At 37.6% G+C, this 21902-nt stretch overlaps 1 protein-coding gene across 16 annotated transcripts in view; it reads left to right on the top strand.

Annotated features, from left to right (window-relative positions):
- Window positions 1-21902, top strand: part of TENM3 (teneurin transmembrane protein 3) — a 606711-nt gene that overhangs the window by 569345 nt on the left and 15464 nt on the right. For all 16 annotated transcript variants that reach the window (XM_081269536.1, XM_081269543.1, XM_081269542.1 and 13 more), the window contains 2 exons: window positions 14277-14452; window positions 15741-15976. In XM_081269536.1, coding sequence (XP_081125662.1) covers window positions 14277-14452; window positions 15741-15976 — 412 coding nt within the window. The remainder of the gene's footprint in view (window positions 1-14276; window positions 14453-15740; window positions 15977-21902) is intronic.

Below are 21902 nucleotides of genomic sequence, written 5' to 3'. Positions count from 1 at the left end.
TTTTTAAACTAGCTATTAGAATTAAAATAAAAGAAAGATTGCACAAATGTTATAATGTGGAGGAACAAAATGGTTGAGTATATAAATGTATCAGACTATACCTAGAGAAGCCAAGAAATATTTGAATGACTGAACCTTAAACCTTTACAATATAAAGAAAGACCAGAATGATTTTTACGTTAGTGGTTATTTATATATAGAACTGGGGAGAAAGATTCTACCCAGTAGTTTCTCTTCACTTACCATATGCAGATTCAATTAAAGAGCAGCTCATTTATACCTGATTAACTTAATAAACAGTTCTATTTTCAACATTATTTACTTTTTTCATATTTTTATTGGTACACTATAGTTGTACATAATGGTGGGATTCATTGTTACATAGTCATACATGCACACAAAATAATAATATAATTTGGCCAATATCATTCCCTGGTATTTTCCCTTTTCCTCTTCTTCTCCCTCCCCCTGTCCCTTTCCTCTGCTCTACTGATCTCCTTTGATTTTTCATGAGATTTACACACACATACACACACACACACACCTTTTGTTTCTTTTTCCTTTTTAGCTGCTACTTATGAGAGAAAATTTATAAACCTTGACTTTCTTAGTTTGGCTTATTTTGCTTAACATAATGTTCTCAATCCATCCATTTTCTAGCAAGTAACATGATATTATTCTTCCATAGGGCTGAATAAAACTCCATTGTGTGTGTGTGTGTGTGTGTGTGTGTGTATACACCACATTTTCTTTACCCATTTATCCATTGACATACATCTACCCTGGGTCCATCATTTGGCTGTTGTGAATGGTGCTGCTATAAACACGCATGTGTTGGTATGATACGTTGACTTTAGTTCTTTTTTTAATATTTTTTAGTTATAGATGGACACACAATATCTTTATTTATTTTTATGTGGTGCTAAGGATTGAAACCAGCACCTCACACGTGTGAGGCAAGTGCTCTACCACTGAGCTACAGCCCCAGCCCCCTGACTTTAGTTCTTTAGGATAAATATCAAGGAGTGTTAAAACTGGGTCACATGGTGGTTCCATTCCTTGTATTTTGAGGAATCTCCATACTGATTTCCATAGTGATTGTACTAATTTACAGTCCCACTAACAATGTAAAAGTGTTCCTCTTCCTTACATCCTCTCCAGCCGTATACTTTATGGCTGCTATTTTAACTGGAGTGAAATGAAACCTCAGTGTAGTTTTGATTTGCATTTTCCTAATTGCTAATGATATTGATCACTTTTTCATATATGTGTTGGCCATTTATATTTCTTCTTTTGACAAGTATCTGTTTAGTTATTTCACCCATTTATTAATTGAGTTTTTTTTTGTTTTGGTGTTAAGCTTGTTATATATTTTGGATATTAATCCTTCTGTCAGAAGAGTAGCTAGCAAAGATTTTCTCCCATTCTTTTGGTTCTTTCCTCATATTCTTGTTTCCTTTACTGCACAGAAGCTTTTAATTTGATGCCATACCATTTATTAACTCTTGGCATTGTTTTCTGAGTTTTAAGGGTCCTATTGGGAAAGTTGTTGCCTGGATCTTTATTTGGAGTATTATATGTCTTCTCATAGGAGCTGCATAGTTTCTGATCTAATTCCTAGGTCTTTAATCCACTTTTAGTTGACTTTTATGCAGAGTGAGAAATCAAGATCTAGTCTCTCTTTGGTCCACTTTGAGTTGAATTTTGTGCAAAGTGAGAGATCAGGATCTAGTCTCATTCTTCTACATATAAATAACCTATTTAACCAGCAACATTTGTTTAAAAGTCTGACTTTTCTCCAGTGTATGTTTTTGGCATGTTTTTCAAGCATCAAATGACTGTATCTATGAGGGTTTGTCACTGTGTCTTTCATCCTATTCCACTGGTCTTTGTGTCTGTTTTTATGCAGTTTGTTACTGTAACTCTATAGTGTAATTTAAAGTTAGGTATTGTAATGCCTCCAGCATTGTTTTTTGGTTTAGGATTGCTTTGGCTTTTCTGGATCTTTTATTTTTCTAAATGAATTTTAGGACTGTGTTTTCTAGTTTTGTGAAGAATGCCATTGGTATTTTAATGGGGACTTTATTGAATCTGTATGTTGCTTTTGATAGGATAGACCATTTTAAAAATGTTAATTCTGCCTATCCCTGAACATGGGTTGTCTTTCCATATCTTATGTCTTCTTCAGTGTTCTGTAGTTTTCATTATGGAGGCTTTCACCTCCATGGTGAGATTTATTCCAAGATATTTTATTTATTTTCCTTATTTCTAAGCAGATTCATTTTTGGTGTGTAGAAAGCTATTGATTTTGTAACCTACTACCTTGAAGAATATGTTTATTGGCTCTAGTGGTCTTTTAGTGGAGCTTTTGGATGGATTTTCAAATTATAGGATCATATCATCTACAAACAGTGATAATTTGACTTCTTTCTTTTCCTATTTTTTCCCCTTTTATTTTCTTCTCTTGCCTATTTGCTCTGGATATAACTGCTGGTACTTCACTGAAAAAGTATGGCTATCCTTGTCTTGTTCCAGATTATAGAGGACATGCTTTCAATTTTTCCCCATTCACTATGAAGTTGGCTTTGAGTTTGTCATATATAGCTTTTATGATGTTGAGGTAGGTTTCTTCTGTTCCTAGTTCTTCAGTGTTTTATCATGAAGGGTGCTGAATTTTATAAAAGGTTTTATCTGCATCTATTGAGATGACTATGTGATTTTTGTCTTTAATTCTATTTATGTTATAAACTACATTTTTTGTTTAACATTTATGTTAAACCATCCTTGCATCTCTGGAATAAAACCAACTTGGTCATGATGTACGATCTTCTTAATATGTTGTATAACACAATTTGCTAATTATTAATTATTTTTCCATCTAAGTTCACCAAGGACATTGGTCTGTAGTTTTCTTTCCTTGATGTATCCTTATCCGGTTTTGGTAAGAGTGTGACACTGGCTTCATAGAATGTAGTTGGAAGTGTTCCATCCCTTTCTATTTCATGAAATAACTTAAGGAGCATTGGCATTTATTCTTTATTAAAGATCTGCTCAGATAATCCATCTGATCCTGGACTTTTCTTTGTTGGAAAACTTTTATTACTACTTCAATCTCATTGCTAGTTATTGGTCTCTTTAGGTTTTTGAATCCTCTTGACTCAATTTTGGCCGGTCATATGTGTCCATAAATATATCTATTACTTCTAGGTTTTCCAATTTATTGGAATGTAAGTTTTCAAAATTGTCCCCAGTAATCCCCAGGATTTCTGTAATGTTTGTGGGGGATTTCTCCTTTTTTGTTCTGTAATTTTATTAATTGGGGCCTTCTTTCTTTTTCTTTTTTGGTTAGTTTAGCTAAGGGACTATCAATTTTGTTTATCTTTTCAAAGAAGCAGCTCTTTATTTCATTAATCCTTTGTTCTTTTTTAATTCTTAATTTCATTGATTTTGGCTCTGATCTTATATATCTTATAATATTTATTATAATAATTTATTTATAATAATTATTTCCTTCCTTCTACTGACTTGCAATTGATTTATTCTTGTTTTTCAATGGCTTACAGATACATCATTAGGTTTGTATTTGAGATCTTTCTGATTTTCTTAAATAGGGACTCATAGTTATAAACTTTCCTCATAGAACCACCTTCATAATGTCCCAGAAATCCTGGTATGTTGTATCATTATTCTTATTTGATTCTAAGAATTTTTTAAATTTCTCTCCTGATTTCTTCTATTTCCCATTCATCATTCTAAAGTATGGTATTCAATCTCCATGTGTTTGTATAGTTTCTGTAGGATTTTTTGGCATTGGTTTCTAATTTCATTTCATTATCATCAGATAAAATGCAAGGAATTATATCAGCTTTTTATATTTGCTAAGAGTTGCTTTGTGACTTGAAATAGAGTCTATTTTGGAGTTTTCATGAGCAGCTGAGAAGCAAGTGTATTTGGCTGTGTTGGATGAAATATTTTACAAATTAAATGTCCATTTGATTTATAATTTTTTAGATCTGAAGAGACTTTACTCAGTATACATCTGTACGGTCTATCTATTGGTGAGAGAGGTGTATTCAAATCACCCAATATTATTGTACAGGTTCTGTGTCTTCAATTCACATAGTATCTCTTTTATGTAATTAGGTACACCAACATTTGGGGTATAACTATTATCTATCATTATATCTTCTTGTTGGATTATTCCCTTTACCAGTATGAAGTGACCTTCTTTGTCTCTTCTGATTAATTTTGTCTTGACACTGCTTTGGTGGTATGAAAGTAGCTACTTCTGCTTGTTTTCAGTCTCCAGTGCATGATGTATCACTTTCTCTCCTTTCACTTTCAGCCTATGGCTGTCTTTGCCTGTAAGGTGAATCTCTTTCAAGCAACATATATGTTGGTCTTGTTATTTAATTTATTCTGCCAGCCTATTTCTTTTAATTGGAGAGTTGAGACCATTTGCCTTCAGTGTTATTATAGAGAGATGTTTAATTTCTTCCATTTTGTTTTATTTCTATTTAACTTGATTCTGCTTCTCATTTTCATAGCTACTCTTCAAATGAGATTTGTCCATTCGTGAGCTCTGGAGTTTGTTTTTTGATTTTTTCTATGTGTAATATTTCGTTGAGTATTTTCTGTAGTACCAGCTTTATATATGGTGACATATATAAATTATTTTAATTTCTGCTTATCTTGGAAATTTTTGCTTATATGCTTATCTGTTTGCCTTTTCCATTCGGAAAGATAGTTTTTATGCATCTAGGAATCTTGACTGACATTTTTTTTCCCGTCAGGACTTGAAACATATTATTCCAAGTCCTCCTAGAATTTCCTATTTATCCACTAATATCAAGTATTCATTTACTCACCTATACACTTATTCATTCAGTATACGGTGTATCATATGCCAGGTACTGGCCATATTACTGGAGGATTCAAAGCTGAAAGATATGTTTGCTTTATTTAAAGAGCTCAGCGTGCACTGGGGACACAGATAGGTATATAATTATAAGAATGGTAAGTGCAAAACAGTTATCCAGTGCATTGTGCAGACATAGAGGAGACTTGCCCAAATCAGACTGGGGACAGGGAAAAGGCAAGAAACACTTCATACAGGAGATCATTTGGGACTCTATCTTGGAAGGTGTGAATAAAGGCTAATAAGAAGCAGTGTAGTGTTCCAGGCCAGAGAAAAATCTTTAGTTAGTAATCACAGCACAGCCACATTTAGAAAAAAAGTGTCCCTCCACACAGCAAGAGCATGAAACATGTGTGGGGACATATGAAGATGAAACTGGAGAAGGAGTTGGAGGGAGTTGGCACTTCTGCTTGAGCAGGGCTTACACTGATGTGCTCCAGGATCGGAGCATCTGATGCATCTTCCATCTGGGTATATGGAACTGAATAAAAGAGTTTAAGGGGGCTGGGGATGTAGCCCAGTTAGTAGAGTGCCTGTCTTGCACACACAAGGCTCTGGGTTCAATCCCCAGCACCCCCAAAAAAATGTTTATCAGGGAAGCAACATGGTTCAATCTGGTGACCACATAAGACAGTTTGAGTTAGAAAGGCAAAAGATTGGAAGAGGAAAGGAAAAAAAGGAAAATGAGATGGGAAATCTAGTTAAGACTGAGCTGGGCACTGAGGATACACAAGAGGAGATAGAGTAATCGTTAGAAGGTAAATAAAACTTAATGATGGAATGCAAAATGTGAGGCAGAAAGAGGATCTCTGATGAATCCCTGTTTTCCCAATTTAGGTGATGAAGGGGCTGGGGAAACACCAGAAAGAAGCAGGTCTGTAGACAACAGATGAGTTCAGGTTTGGAAATTACAAATTTGAGGTTCCTGTGTAACCTAAAATGTCTGGGGAAACTTAGGAGAAGCCAATTCTAGAGATGTGGGTGTGACAGTTTTGAGAGAACTGAAGTTATGAGTGTGAATGAAATCATACCAAAAAAAGAACGTTAAAGATTTGGTTATAGAGTGGAAAAAATGTATTAATAATGAATTTATATTAATTTCCTGTGGTCTAATAATGACAGTGGTCATGTTAATACTTTAGGATCTGCTTTCTGATGCTGGATACTGTGTCTCTCATTTTTTTTCTATCTTCAAAGTTCACCTGCCCTGGTACCTAACAGCACTTCTCATGTTTTTTATCTTCCTCTCTCTCTTTCTGATCTCTTAAATGCACCCCCCCCCCTCCTTTTTTTCTTTTCCTCCCTAAGAAACAGCAAAGGTTGATTGGAAAGGGTTCTGGACTTCTACTGAAGACTTGGGTTCCCATCCTGATTTTGTCAGTCCCAACTGTGTGACTTTAGGCAAGCCATGGCACCACTCTGAATGTTTGTACTCTCAAGTATAAAAATGAAGAGCTTCTTAATAATTAAAATTTCCTTCCTATTCAGTAAAAATATATATAAATATATATATTTTTTCTCTGCATTTCTCTCCAGCTTCTCTTAGGTTCCTGTCAAAGATTATCCCAAAAGAAACATATACCAAAAGTTACCAGATTTCCTTGTCTAAACTTGCACATATTCCATTTCTGTTGAACCTGGTATCTTACACATTATGTTGGTTTGTAAAAACAAATGATTTTTTTCCAAATGGGATACGTACTTGATAAAAATCTTTCCAATTTATTGTCTCCCAGTCCATGCTTCTCACTCATTATAAACCATGTCCTGGGTTTGGGTCTGGAGAAGGCAGACTCAAGCACCTATTGAAATACAAGGAAATCAACAAGAGAAGGATGGATTTGTTCTCTTCTGCAATTAATGGAATAAATCCACGAGCATACACAATTCTGTTTTACAGTCTATGGAGCAAAAACTTCTCTTGCCGTCAACTGTAATTTCAAGACCTGCCATCTAAATCGTTAAGATAGGTCCCACTTATGTGTGCTTTCTTGTCTTCCTCATTCAGTGAACAACTTTTTAATGAGGGCTGGAGGATAGCTCAGTGGTACAGTGCTTTCCTACCATGTAAGATGCTCTGGGTTCAACCTCCAGTATCATCCCCACCCATACCCCAACCCCCAAAAGGCCAGTTTAAATATAGTCCTTCTCTTAATCATGGCTGACTCAGAGTCTCTTGACCCCTAAGAGAACTAATTCTGGACACCCTGACTTAAATTCCTTTGTCTCAAGGCTGCAAGTTTCAGAGCTGGACATGATCACTTTGTCAGTTCTCCCTAATGTGGTAATGACTATGTAAGAAAAAGGCACTGGGTCACTTTTCTTGAATTTGATCCTTAGAAAAAGTATCATTTCTGGGACCTTTTATCACTGAACTCAGTGTTCAGAAGGACTGGACCTGAGATGAAGGAGGAAAGATCTGCCCCATCTGTTCTTTGAATTCATGTTATCTGGGGTGTTTAGGGAAAGAGAGAGGGAGTAGCAGCTTGACTGCAGACTGCTGCTGCCCTTTCTGGTTTCCTGGAGCAAAGCACGGTCAGAATCTGCCCTGTCTATGAGACCTCCTAATGAAATGCAACAGCACCGAAGGAATTTAAATTGGTGTTACTCACCCTCCCCCATTCAATTCTCACCCTCTCTCATCAAGATTCTCTCAGCTTTGAGACAAAATCATGGAAAATAATACTTTCTTTTGTCTTTCTTATTTTGCACTTTCCCAATCATTTGTGTTTCAGTGTAGGTGACAATCAGCTGTGTATCAGGTGATACCATGATCTTGGAGACTGTCAGTTATTTTACTTGTCTTGGTGATGGAAGCATTTTGTACATTTTTTTTTTATCCAGACCTAATTTTTTAAAATGATTTGGATCAGGAAAGAGGTTTTTTGTTGTTTTTGTTTGGTTGGGAGTTTTTTTGTTATTGTTGTTGTTGTTTTGTAGTTGTGTATGGACAGTAGACCTTTATTTGTTTATTTTTATGTGGTGCTGAGGATTGAACCCAGTGCCTCACACATGCTAGTCAAGCGCTCTGCCACTGAGCTACAGCCCTAGCCCTCAGAACCTAATTTTTGAGGATTTCATACTGGCAACAGTGCTACTGAGTTCAAGAAATTTGAATTTATCTGCAAGATAATTGTTAAAGAATACTTAAATGTAGAATCTTTTGATATTAGTGCTATAAATCACAATATTGCTATAAGGATTCCAAATCATCCCTCCACTAGAAGTTTTAAATCAGGTTCTATTCTGTTTTTGCTGACTGTACATCTGTCCTTTATCATGATCAGGGAATGATTTGTACATACAGTTTTGTTGTTGTTCCCATAGAATTAGTAATTTTGTTCTGCTTTACCACAATGACAGGAAGTTATTGCAAATTAACATAATGGAAAAAGTATCAACCAAGCAGACAGCAACACTGAGGGGATTTTGGTTGTTGTTGGCTGTTAAACCACAAAAAGAAATTTGAACCTAAGGAACTTGTTTAGATGGACAAAAAGATTCTCCTTCCATGTAGGGGGACAGTAAGAAGGAATAGGTAAGGCTTTCATGGGAGTACTTATAGGATTCATGTCTGAAATTAGCTCTCAGAACAGATTATCCTGGGATGGCCCTAGGAAGATGAGGAAGAACTAATCATTACTAAACCTGACCATCTATCCCATCCGGAAGCCTCCAGAAGGCACCCAAACCAACATCTGCTGTCTTGCCAACAGGCCTGTTTCTGAGTGGAGAAATCAGGGAGGTGGCAAGACACACAGTTAGCTGGCTGTCATTTACTCTTCTACAAGTGAAGAGAATGGAGAGCTGACAACACTGCCAAGGTTATGTGTGTACATCCGTACATTTGTTTCATCTTTGAGACAGACCAGTTCAGTGTCAGGCTCTTAGTGACCTTCTGTTCTTTCCCTGATGGGATGCCCTTATTTGATGGTTTTCTATTTGAAGGTCTTTAATTTTGTTTGCATTTTTACCTAAACCTGCTCTCACTGACCATCAGTGAAAAGACGAAGAACAAATTGCTCCTCCGAGCAGCCCCATCGCTCACGGCTTGTGCTTCTCTAAAATCCTACTCTGATTTACACATTTCTCTCTCAAAGCAGAAGATAATTTTTAAAATGTGCATTTGATGAAAGAAGCCATTCTGTGGGGAAGCACTGAAGATAATAAATAATCCTGTGATCAAGTTGTAAAGAAAGTTTTCTAAAGCTGCAAATTGTTTCCACTTGAATAAATTTGCAATATCAATAGTCTATCGACATAAGGTTGGTAACAGTCTAAGTCAATTTTTCTCTCAGTTGAGGTCCTATTGAAGATGTTTAAACAGAGAGAAGCATTATACTTATGGTGTTTCAGAAGATTAATTTAGTATCAGTAAGTATGGAAAGAGGCAGGTAGGCCAGTTGTAAAAGTCTAGGGCAGCTGTGGGAAACGAATGGAAAGATAAATACCTGACAGATTTTATGAAGGAAAAATGAAGAGTTGGGAACTTCATGTCTACAAGGGGAGAGAGAAAATTTCATGTCAGGATGAGAACAACATTTTCAACCAAGAATGACTGAGGCTACAGCTCTCTGGGGCATTGATCAATAATCCTACTGCTTAGGAAACTTAAAAGGAGATTTTTAAATAAACCACAAAAGCTAAAACAGCAAGTTTAGGCACAAATGCAATCAAGATTCAAGACAAACAAATAGATAACCATCAAATCAGGGCATCCTATCAGGGAAAGAGCAGAAGGTCATCAGGAGCCTGAGGGAGACTGTCTTTCCCAATGAGAATCCTCTGTGAAGAGGGGTCATTCGGAAGCAGCAAAGAATGTGCTATGTGATGCTTTTGGAGCTGTGAGGCTAAGACCAGATGAGCGGAATGAAGAACACAAAGTTGATGTTCTGTTCAAATTCCCTAGAGCCTATTACATTGTAAGTTCAAAAAGCTAATAAAAGAAAACTACATCTCTAATATACAAGCTGAGCAGGGTTAGTTCACCACTAAGGCCAAGCAACAAACATTAATTGAGCCACAAAGTTGCACATAAGCAGAGAACATGGCCAGCAGCATATATATTTGATGTAAAGGTCTCTTTCAGTACCTAAGGTCAAAGTATTCCAGAGGATAGTTGATCATTTGCTGGTACATCATTTTTCTCCTTTTGTTGAGGTAAAGAAGGGTTAGCCTGCCATTTCTAGAAGTACCTAAAAATTACCTTTGACAACTTATTTTCTCTCACTCCCTTATCCAGAGTCCCTGGTCATTTTGTCTCTCATCCACCTTGTTTTCATTTCTATTCCACAGGTGCTAATCTGTGAAAACAGTTTTCACTGATCTTCACTGAAATGAAATGAAATAATGATGAGGAAAATTTTTTCATGAAGCTTTTGTTAGGGCTCATAACATAATACCCCAAAGTATAGTGCTTTAGCATCCTGAGTAACTTGAACTGAAGGAGACTGGAAAAGCCTGAGAAGCAAGAAGTTCCTGTGACCTTCTCCCACCTTCCTTTCCTCTCCCCTCATGTCTCCCCAGAAGCAGATCATAAAAACTTGAATTCTTCTCTCCCAAAGAAGATTACAAGCTAGAGCTTCTCTCGACATGATATGTAGAAAGGTCACTCTCTGACCTACCTCCCTGAAAGTAGGCCTTGAGCCTCTCATTTCACAAAACTCCAGCCCCATACCCAGGGGTGGGGTGGGCTGGGATAGTGATGCTATACAGGGAGACATTGCTGGGTTCCCCATACCCCAGTTTGTCTCCATTGGGTCACACCTATTTTGTCCAATCACATGTCTGTCCACTGCCCATTCTTCATGGAAGCTGAACATAAAAACACAGCTCTCCCTAGATCTTTATTTTTGAAGGTTCCTGTATCTTGTAAAACTTAAATGAATCCGTTATACTTTTCTCATACTAACCTTTTGTTTCAGAGTGTCAATCACAATCCTTGTGACAGCTAAGGAAAAAAGTATTACACCTTTTCACCCCTACACTGTATTCCTTTTAAAGAACTATCCCATACCCTGAAATTAAGTCCTCTCTACCTTCATTGTGATTAAACAGCCTTTCTTTATTAAAGATAGGAGTAATAGATGGTAGTTTTTTGTTTTGTCTTGTTTTGAAAACCCTACATTCATCGTTCATTCTCAGTTTCTTTTCTTGTTTTATATAGTCCCCAAATCTGGGAACAGCTCAATGCCTGACCTGTCACCCTGACCTTGGGCTCCTTCAGTACCACCTTTACATTGGCCTTATTAAAACCTTGCTTTCCTTTACAAACCTTTGTCAGCACTGCATAATCCCTAACATCTCGAGGCCTCCCTCCACACGCCCCCATAAGGACCCTCTCTGTTTCCAATGGCTCTTGTACTCACTGACCTCTTCCTTCCCTGTCCTTACGGCTTTGCAGTTCCACATCACTGCCCTCCGTCCGCTGTTTGCCCTCCCATGCCAGATCTGCCTCTCTACATTCCACATCTGTTTCCAGGCTAGCCCAGGCTCTTCTTGGTTCGGCTCTTCCCTTGCTCCTCCAGTGTGGAAGCATCTCCTCCATCAGCATATGTGACTTCTCTCCCCCAACACACTTCTTGTTGTCTTTGTGTTCATACCACCCTGGCAGCTGAACTTGTCAGGTGACTGATTAGGAAGAAGCCCTGATGGCCCTTACCCCATTGCACCTTTCCTGATCTTCCTTGGGCAAGTGCAAACACCTCCTCCTTATTCATGCCTGGATTCAGATCCAGCCAGTCCTTGGAAGGCACAGAGTCAGAATCTCCAGGGCTAAACTGTTAAGCTGGGCCACTAGGATGTCCACTTATCCCTGTGTCGTTCTGACTGTACTACCTGCAAAGGTTACTTGTATTTTTATTTCCCAAAGAACCGAAGGCTAATAGGTCATAGTCTGAATGCTCAGCATCCTGGGCTGCATCTCCATGTGCTCAGCTTCCTGTGATACAAAATGCCTGCCCAGCAGGAAATGGAATGAGTGGTAAGCCAATGAAAGCACCAAGTCAAAGGTTGGGGAAACGCTTTCTACAGGAGAAAGGTGACGCTTCTGCTTTGAGATTGAATGGGGCTAGAAAATATAAACCATCGAAAGGGCAGGTCAGTGGCAGCAGCAAGAATGAATCAGCAAACTGCTGGCGGGTAGTATCATATATATAAAGTAGAGTTCTCAACTTTAAATCAGGCACTGTGATTTACAGAAGTGCTAATGGGCCTGGGGTCAGGTACATAATAGTTCCAGTGATGGCCCAGTCATGAGATACAATGAAAGCCTGATCACGCCATCTACCCACAACATATTTTCATTTCTCCTTCTGTAAAATGGGGGGGGGGGCAGTAGTACAGTACAGAACAATCTTCTCTATAGGAGCATTCAAAGGGGTGTTAATTTTTCAAACCGAATAATATCTTTTTCATGTGATGCACAAATTATACCAAATTTAAGATTGATCTTTAGGCTGGCTTTGTCAGTAATTCCATGACTCTGCTTTGCTGTATAAATAAAACCTGTGCATCCTTGTTTCTTCAAGAGGAATGATTTCTTCCAAAAGGCAATGACCGCAATAAACTGTGTTGGATTTCTTTCATTTATGTCTTAATCTGCTAGGGGCACTTGGGTTAGAGGGGAGGGAAGGGTATCTGCTTTGTTTCCTCAGCTTTGCCTTTTGTGAGTCCAAACAATGATTATTACTCTTAATGGTGCATTTGCTTTGTCTGTTTCTCCATCTCTCTAGGCTTCTCCCTCCTGAGTGCCTGTTCCTGCCTCTGGAGGAGCAGCTTGTCAGACCATGTCAGTCAAACCCATGATCTCACTGATACTGTCCCCTCTGAATTAATGGGATCAGCTCAGCACCAAGCACCAAACAGACCTCAGTCTCTTTCCTTCTCCTTTCTTCCTTCCTCTCTCAACCATGACATTGCCTTTGCTGAAATCTTTTCCTTCTTATAACTACTAACAACATTTTCCAAAGCAAATGTTTACACTCTTCACCCTTCTATTTTAAAATTCTCTACTGTTTTATCTGAAAATATCATTTAAGTATTTTCATACTCCCTACTCTTGTATTGCTCCATACTTGTACCTGTTAATATGATTTCTCTCCTACCTTTTCCCTCTCTTGGTCACTGGTCTTTAATGACATTCATTCTCTACTAATTTTGCTTTGGGGGCTTATTTTAAGTGGGACACAGTGCAAGTCTCAATTTCACTTAGAACTGTTTATTAATGAGATAGTCTTAGTATCAATCTGAAATCCAACATGAAGTATATTGTTGTCCTGAGGAAATGTCCAGGTGTTTCACTGTGAGTTTTGCACTTGTTTCTCTTCATTTTAATAATGCAGACACTTTTGAAATTTTCTCTGGTACTTCCACAAATAGAAAAGTCACAAAACTCAATTCTTTAGTCAAATGTTATGTCTATAATGTATGTTTATGAGCAAAGGGCAGCTTTTAAAATACATCTTAATATTTACACAATAAGTTCTCACATTTATATGCTAAAAATGAATAGGTATATAATAAAATATCAAACAATTATTAAATGTATCTCATTTCAGAAAACACATTGGAGATACCATCCATTCTGAAAATACCAGTATAAACAAGACAGGTTATTCTGATAGCCTACCACCACCACCATTCAAGTCCCAATTCATGGTTATGAAATATGTCAATTATTGAGAAATAACAAAGTCTTTAGGGCTGGGGGATAGCTTAGTGGTAGAGGGCTTGCCTAGCATGTACAGTGGGTCCTATCTCCAACACCACAGGGGGAAATGTCTTTATCAAAGCTTTTATTAATTTGTTGAAGATGTCTCAAGATACTGAAATCATATTTGCATATGCAAATATATACATGTATGTATATATGCTATTTTAAAGCCACATATATATGTGTGTGTATATATATATATATATATATATATATATATATATATATGCATGTTGCACTGTCATAGAAGGCATATATAAGTTGATAAAACTTTAAAAACTGATATAACAGTGAATTAAATCTACTTGTGGAAAATATGAAGGAATATTAAGAAATTTAATATCAGCAAACATGTTCCCTTTGAAACAGCAAATTAGATGGGCAGAAGGATTTTGGTCACACTTCAAAGAATAATATGCTGAGATGGAGAGCTATTCTGTTTACTCTTGCTCTCACCGGTGAGGTTTCCCCATGTTAAACAGGCTTTTGATTACTTCAAAGCATGTTTGAAGTCCTTACTCTGCATAGCTCATGCACAAAGACAAATATTCCTCCAAATTTGTGCAGCTCATACTGCTGCACCTTCTAAGTAAGAAGAGCCTGCAGTTTCCTGTTTAACTCCAAGTCAATACCTCTTTTATTTAGCTATGACAGTGAAGGTCGTCTGACAAATGTCACATTTCCAACTGGAGTGGTCACAAACCTTCATGGAGACATGGACAAGGCTATCACAGTGGATATCGAATCATCCAGCCGAGAAGAAGATGTCAGCATCACTTCAAATCTGTCCTCAATTGATTCCTTCTACACCATGGTCCAAGGTAAACATGAAAGCATAATTTTAATTGATGATTTTTAAATACCACTAGCACCCAAACAGGATGTGACAGCCCTCATTTTCTAAGATGAATCAGAAAAGAGGAGGTGAAAATATAAACCTCTAGAGATACTGATGGAGTAATCCAGCACCTGCATGTAATATTTGTGCATTTATAGGTACATATTAAGACTACATAATATACACAATAATATGTTAACCTGAAAATAATGTTCTTTTACATTCCTATTTAATAAAATAATTTAATCCTAACTTTTTACATGCGGCATCAGATGATTTTTAGGGTCATCTTAACAGTTTTCTGAAGCACATTCTACCTCTGCCATTTTGGTACAGCAATCTGAGGAGCAGTGCTTTATGACTGCACTGTGATGTGGTATTTGAATCTACATATGATGGAAATTTTGTCCCAAATCCCAAGTACCCATTTATGTAATGTCCAGATTTCCTCTTTTTTTTCACCCAACGGTATAGGCATATATACTGTATCCACCCTCCCTGTGATGGAACTTCCTGTCATAGCCCTTTATAAACTCATCTTGGGAAAAGGCTGTTGACTGTGACATTTGCAGTTGTGAAATCATGACTCAGAACAATTGCTAAATCTGGTTAAACTTGACCTTTTTTTTTTTTTTACCTTTTTCTTCGGTAAACTCTACAATCATCTAAATGTAGCATTGCTTGAATCCATTTCCTTCCCAAATGGTCCTATACTATTTCAAAATTTTAAATTGAGGCAGTGGCCTACATTATGAGAGGATTTTTTATTTAAAGCATTGCTGGATCCTTTCTTAGAAGTCAGTTTCCAGGAGAATATCACTTTATCTTTGGGGGATGCAGCGTATAGATACTAATTCTTTGAGAGGGTCTGTGACAAAAGATAAAGGGATGGGTATAGGGGAGAAACCTCCTCTAAGACCTTGGAGGTGGTCACACCAGCCCCTTGAAAGACCACATACTTGGCTCTTTACAAACTATTGGCTGCCTATTCAGTGTGAGCCCTCATTCCATCAGACAAATTAGAAGAGAATTCTGCTAAAGTAGACTAGGACCTTAAATTCCCCTAGTTCACCTTTAATATTTATCTGCACCTTTGACAGCATGAGACACTAGAAACCAAAGCTATTTTGTTACTCTCTAAACAGACATCATTAAGTATTCCTTTTCATTGTTTTAATAAGTCAAAATTTTAGAAAGTTATATCACATTTTGAATGCACATCAACAGGTATTCAATCCATTTCAAATAGTTTTCTACTTCTTGTTTTTTAGATCAGTTAAGAAACAGCTACCAGATTGGCTATGACGGCTCCCTCAGGATCATCTATGCCAGCGGTCTAGATTCACACTACCAGACAGAGCCACACGTACTGGCTGGCACTGCTAACCCAACAGTGGCCAAAAGAAACATGACTCTTCCTGGTGAGAATGGCCAGAATTTGGTGGAATGGAGATTCCGAAAAGAGCAAGCCCAAGGAAAAGTTAATGTTTTTGGTCGAAAGCTTAGGGTAAGTTATTATTAGAGAGTTGGAGGAGGCTATTCAGACCTCTGTGCTATGTAGACGGCCTGACCACAAGGGCAGGACAGTCCTCCTGTCATCCTGGTCCTCCAACAGTGAGTGAGTGAGTGCCACACTCAAGGTGGCGCATGACAGGATGCCTCAGAACACAATTTATAGCCAGCCACCACATCATTAAGATTGCTCATAGTAAAGCTACTTCAAGAAAGATTTAAATGATTGAAAAATAAATTTTTCCTTGGGAAATCAGGAAATTGCATATAGCACAATCCTGAATAGCCCAAATGTCAATCAATTCTTGTTTTACCAATCTTAATAATCTATCTTAGGCTTTTCCTTCACCAATCAGGAATGATGACTTAAGTGTGGAGATGGGCATAAGTAATGACTGGCTTAAACACTGGAAGTTTTCCCAGTCATGAGTATGTGTTTGAGACATGTGGGCCATTGAAGGGTAAATTCTCAATATTTTTAAACTACAGTTTGGACACATAATAACACTGCCAACCTCAAAACCTAGCTGTCTTTTTGCTATCAATATAAACCCCAACTTGTATGACTTTTTATGATAAATGTGATATTTCTCATCATGCTTGTATAATTCAGCTTTGCAAAATATTCCCTGCACTTTCTTGTTAGGTTTTTTTTTAATCACTCTTACATTATGGGCCAAATATATCTAGAAGGTAAGCTATGATTTATGATAGCTATTTGGTAAAGACAACATAGATTAAATACTGAAACACAAGTTGCAAGAAATCACCTTCAGCCACAATAAACTAAACCTGATTCATTCTTTATATTAGCAAACAAATTTTAGTTTATCAGATAATGTAGATAATTCTTCCTAATATTATTTCCCTTGCCATTTAAAAAAATTACTTAAACTCAAGGAATAAGAACAAAACATGAAATGTACCATTAATGTCCTTTTTTCCACGCAAAAGTGGCTAAATTATTATCTCAACACACAAACATTATTTACCTTGGCAACCTTTCAGGATTAAAAAAAAAAAGCAGAAGCTAAATATTGCTTCTAGCTATTTCCAAGAAATAGAAAAGAATCAGTGAGTTGAAAATAGACTGTAGCTAATATCTGGGTCATATTCTGATTCCACTTCAATGGTGAGCCAGGTGTTTGGGACTCCACATATATGGTCTCTGGAACCATCATTGTGTGTTCCCACCTACTCATGTCCCAGGCTGCAGGAGCCAGGAGGGTATGGGTTTTAACAGGTGGAGGCTAGGGAAGAGATTGTCGGGGAGCCTAGTTCAGGGAGAGGATTGAGAAGGAAACTCAGTAAAACACAAGAGAGAAAAACAAGATTAGGTTAGAATGTAAAGTGATGGGCAGGAAAGCTAGCTCCACAATTCCTTCTGATCACACTTGTGGTCTGTTGCCAAAGTAAACTCTGGCTCCTGCCTTTTCCTCTACTGCACCCGGGAAGCAGTAGCTGCCTGCATCCTCATCAGCTGCTGCCACTACTGCTTCTTCCCTGGGCCTCTGCTGCCTTGGCCATTGCAAACTGAAAACTGGTTCACAGGCTTTATCTTACTCAGTTGTCCCTGAAGCAGAAATAATACACAGAGGCAGGATGTACATAGGATACAGGACTTCATCAAAAGACACAGAGGTACAGCTCATATCTGTGCTCTCTTTACCCTACATACGAAAGGAGACAGAGCACCTAACGAGAATTCAAAAATACAGATTCTCGATCTAGGCTCCACTTTTTACCAGTAGAAAACCTGGGGGAAGTCAAAACATCTCTAAACCTTAGTTTCCTTTTGTATATCATTTTATCTAGGTCATTTGAGATTATTTTAATAGTATCTAGATAACATCACAATATTATAATCTATAAATTATGTCTGTAGCTATATATAGGTAAATAAAGTTTCCCCTGTGCTGCCTCTATTTCACACAATTGTTACAAGAATCAAATGAGACAATGTGAAAGTACCTTGAAAATAAAGAGGCACATTTATACAGTCCTTAACCCCAACCCGAGACTCAACCATATGTGCAGACATGGGTCCTTCCTACCCACCAGAGAGTCAACTAGAAAAGAGCTGTTGAGCTTGCTAGGAAAGAAAACATCAGTGGAAACAGGGAAGAGTGGGAAATACTTGGTGCACAAGCTGACCACGTGACATATTGCCTGCTGGTTTTTGAGACGGGTTATATCTCAGTGTATCCCCTCCCAGTTTGAAAGTGGCATAAAAGAATTTTGAGAGAGTAGAGGAAGAGAGAGGAAGCCCAGTCTGAAGTCTCTGATTCTAAATGAAGAAAACGCCTCTCTTCAGGAAGGAAGGGAGTAAGGCACACTGGCATAGGTGTTCTTTTTTTTTCCCCCTAAATAGCAGAAGCATAATGCTTCCACAAGACATTTGAGAAAATATACTCTTTAAAATGGCCTGCTCAGTCACACTGAAAGGAGATTTCCAGCTGGTACGTGTGATTGCTCTCCTAGAGACAATACCAGGATCACAAAAGAGGGCTTCTTACTTTCAAGATAAGATTGGATGTGCCAGCTCTGACTGCTAATCTGTGGATTCCAAGGGAGGAAATCCAGGGGGATAGTGGTGATCTGAAAAGCCAGCTTGGGGACTAGAGCTGGAGCCTGCCAAAGTAGGAAAGAGAAGAGACGGTGGGGGAAACCTGTGGCCACACACAACATGAATCAGCCCTAGAACCATTTTCACCCATCCTTTCCTGAGACCTCCTCCTACCTCTCATTATTTCTAGCAGAACATTCTTTACATTTTTAGGGTTTTGACCTAGATTTAGCTATGTGCCTGACACTTGATGGACACTCAAATATTTAATCAGTGAATGAAGAATGAGGAGAGCCAGCCTCACAGTATGGGTCATCACTGTTTCACTGCATCTAGCTCTTCCTAAGAGAGGGGCTATATGAACAGCACACTCTTACAGATGTTTGTCACTGTAAACAAACTTAACATTAGATTTAATAGATAGATAACTATAAAAGTGTGCATGTATAAAATAGATGAAGAAGTTTCTTTAAAAGGCAAGAATTAAAAACGGAAAATTATGTAATAAAATAGAAACATGAAATGCATTTTCTGTGAAACTGTGTTAGGGAAAGAGGGATAAGTACACTAGGAAATAATAGCCACATGAAATTATGACAGAGATGCAGGAAAACAGCCAAATAAATACAATGTAATAGCTTACTTATGGTTAGCTAAATTTAAATATAAATACATGCATGGTAGTTCTTATCTTTGTCTTATAATAGTTGGTAAATATTTATTTTATGGGGGAGTGAGGGGTCAAACCCAGGAGCACTTAACCACTGAGCCACATCCCTAGCCTTTTTTTTAGAGTCAGGGTCTCACTAAGTTGCTTAGGACCTCACCAAGTAGCTGAGGCTCGATTTAAACTTGGCAGTCCTCCTGCCTCAGCTGCTGAGTTGCTGGGGTAATAGGAGTACACCACTGTATGCAGCCAACATTCCTAATTTTTATCATGGCTGAATTTTAGAAACAGCCATCAACCAATTACAAAACATAGTAGTAAAATTCATTTTAATAGTAAAATTCATCTCCTAAACATGCGCAGAATTCAGATACTTAAAGGAAAAATTATAGTGAATTATGTTTAAAAGGAAATTCTCAGAATTTGAAAGCCAAAAGTATGTTTGAAGTCATACATAAATATGGAATGTGTTTAAATCTTACTCTGCTTGTCACTTTGTCCAGTTGGAGGCACATGCAGTTAGCACTATCATTGACGCAGAGACACAGAACAGCAAGTTGATGCTCCAACTGGGACAAGGAGAGGCTTGATATTGTCATCATTTGTGCTGTGTAACAAGCCAGCCCTCCCTCTATACCATCCACAATATTTTGGATAAGTGAGTGTAACCTGGTTGCAATGGCACCTCTCTTTGGAAAAATTATTTAATATCATTATGATAGTTTTTCAAACATTCCAGAGGGAAAATTATACTGCTCTCCTCCCAATATCAGAGGGATGTGCAATTAAGTGCAATCATGCTGGACAAGGTCTTTGAAAATGGAGATTTTTTATGCTTAAGAGAAAAATACAACACCAATGAATTCATGGTGATCTCTTATTCATACACAAAATTTGGGTTCAATTTTGCCTGCACATATCATAATGATCTGATAAAGTTTCCCATCTTTAGATTAACTATTCAACTTAACTTGATATTTTTATAACAATTTAAAATACTTATTAAAAGTCTACTGGAGCACAGACTTATGTTGGGCTTTATGACTATAAAGTAAAACTACAAAAAGATTGACATGTTACCATAATTTCTAAAATCTAGAGCAAAGCAGGACCATGTCCTAGAATAGTTGTGTCCCCTAACTGCTGCACTTTGTTTATAATATCCAAAGAAGAAAGTCTGGACATCTTTTGAGGGAGAGATAAAACAGGAAATCTGGTAGTATCTTTTGGAACTTTATATATTGAATAATAGCAAGCTCGTGTCTGGAAACTAAGAATGGTTAAGACCTTGGCTTGTATTGGAAAAAACATTCCCAACACAAACTCAATTACTTCAGTTTGAGAATACAAGAAAGGCATTGCATACAATATTTGTCTGGATGAAAAGAAAAATTAAAACATCTGTCCCCCTGTTTGGTCTCACAATGTTTCCAGATGCTTCCTCATGGTGACATTTGGTATGGAGACTCAGTGGCAACTCTCTGATGCTTATCGTTTGATTTTCATCTGGAGCTGTCATGTAGCCAAACTCACAAACCAAAGAAGCAAATCAGAAGCCAGTCACAGGTAGAGATAGTGCAAAGTTGGGTTCCAGACCTGTCTTTTTGCTCTTCTCCCCATAGCAACCATCACATCAAATCTGCATACCTGATCTCTTATAATCTAACCAGAGGAGATATTACAGAGATAAAGGAGGGTTAAAGAAAGCAGTGAAGGATTCAAATACAAATTAAGATAAATGAAAAGTAAAATACAAACAGATGGGACAATAATGTGGGCAGAATTGTCCATGGAAATTACAGTCTTTCATGGTTACTTATAGTTTGGAACAACCTAAGAAGAAAAGAAGAAGGCAAACCTGAACATTGGGGTGGGAGTGTCTTAAAACACAGTCTGAGAAACCCCAGAGCCATAGTAAACCATTTAAATTGTGCAAAACCTCTTCTTCAGTCATCAAAAATGTAGGACAGATATAAGATGAAACACTTGATTCTGTTATCAAGTTAATTTGACATCGAATTTTTCTACAGACTTTAGAAAAGGTATTTGGAACATTAGCTAGTAGCTTCTATTGAAAGTACACTATTCTGCAAACTGAAACTGGTAAAGCTTCACAAAATTCAAATGAATTTTTTCTCAGAAAGCCCTCAGCCAGCTGCCTTCAGCTTCACTGCAAGAGAGAGCTTAGGGATCTAGTCCAACCTCTTTATTTACAGATGGACAAAATAGATTGAGAGGGGTTAAAAGCCCAGAAGGCCAGCTAACCCTAGGCCCCATCAGGTTTGGAGATCAGGCATTTTGACTCCTGGGTTCCTCCCCACAAGACACATGAACACACACACTATAATATCCCAATACACACCAATTTCTGCTATGATATAGTGTTGTGGGGTTTGTTTGTTTCCATATAAACTGAAATGAAAAAATTAAGATCCTTCTAATTTCCATCCAGGCCTCTACCCTTTCTCATTTTCTATGAAGCATCTCTTTGAAGGTTCCCCCTCCACCAGCCTCATTTCTTGGTAGCTTAGACTGTTACCTTTGCATGGACTTAACAGTATGCCCCTTAAACAGCTGCTTAGACAAGTTTAAGCCTGAGTAATTTGCATGGGACATGTTTAATGTCAATTATAGAATGCAAAATGTAGATTTATACAGGTCTTGCACATATATGCATGTATTTGCATA

The sequence above is a fragment of the Spermophilus citellus genome (genome assembly GCF_964194105.1).
Source record: "Spermophilus citellus genome assembly, chromosome: 16".
Lineage (NCBI taxonomy): Eukaryota > Metazoa > Chordata > Mammalia > Rodentia > Sciuridae > Spermophilus > Spermophilus citellus.
The sequence above is the reverse complement of the archived record's forward strand: the minus strand, read 5'-3'. Positions and strand labels throughout refer to the sequence as shown.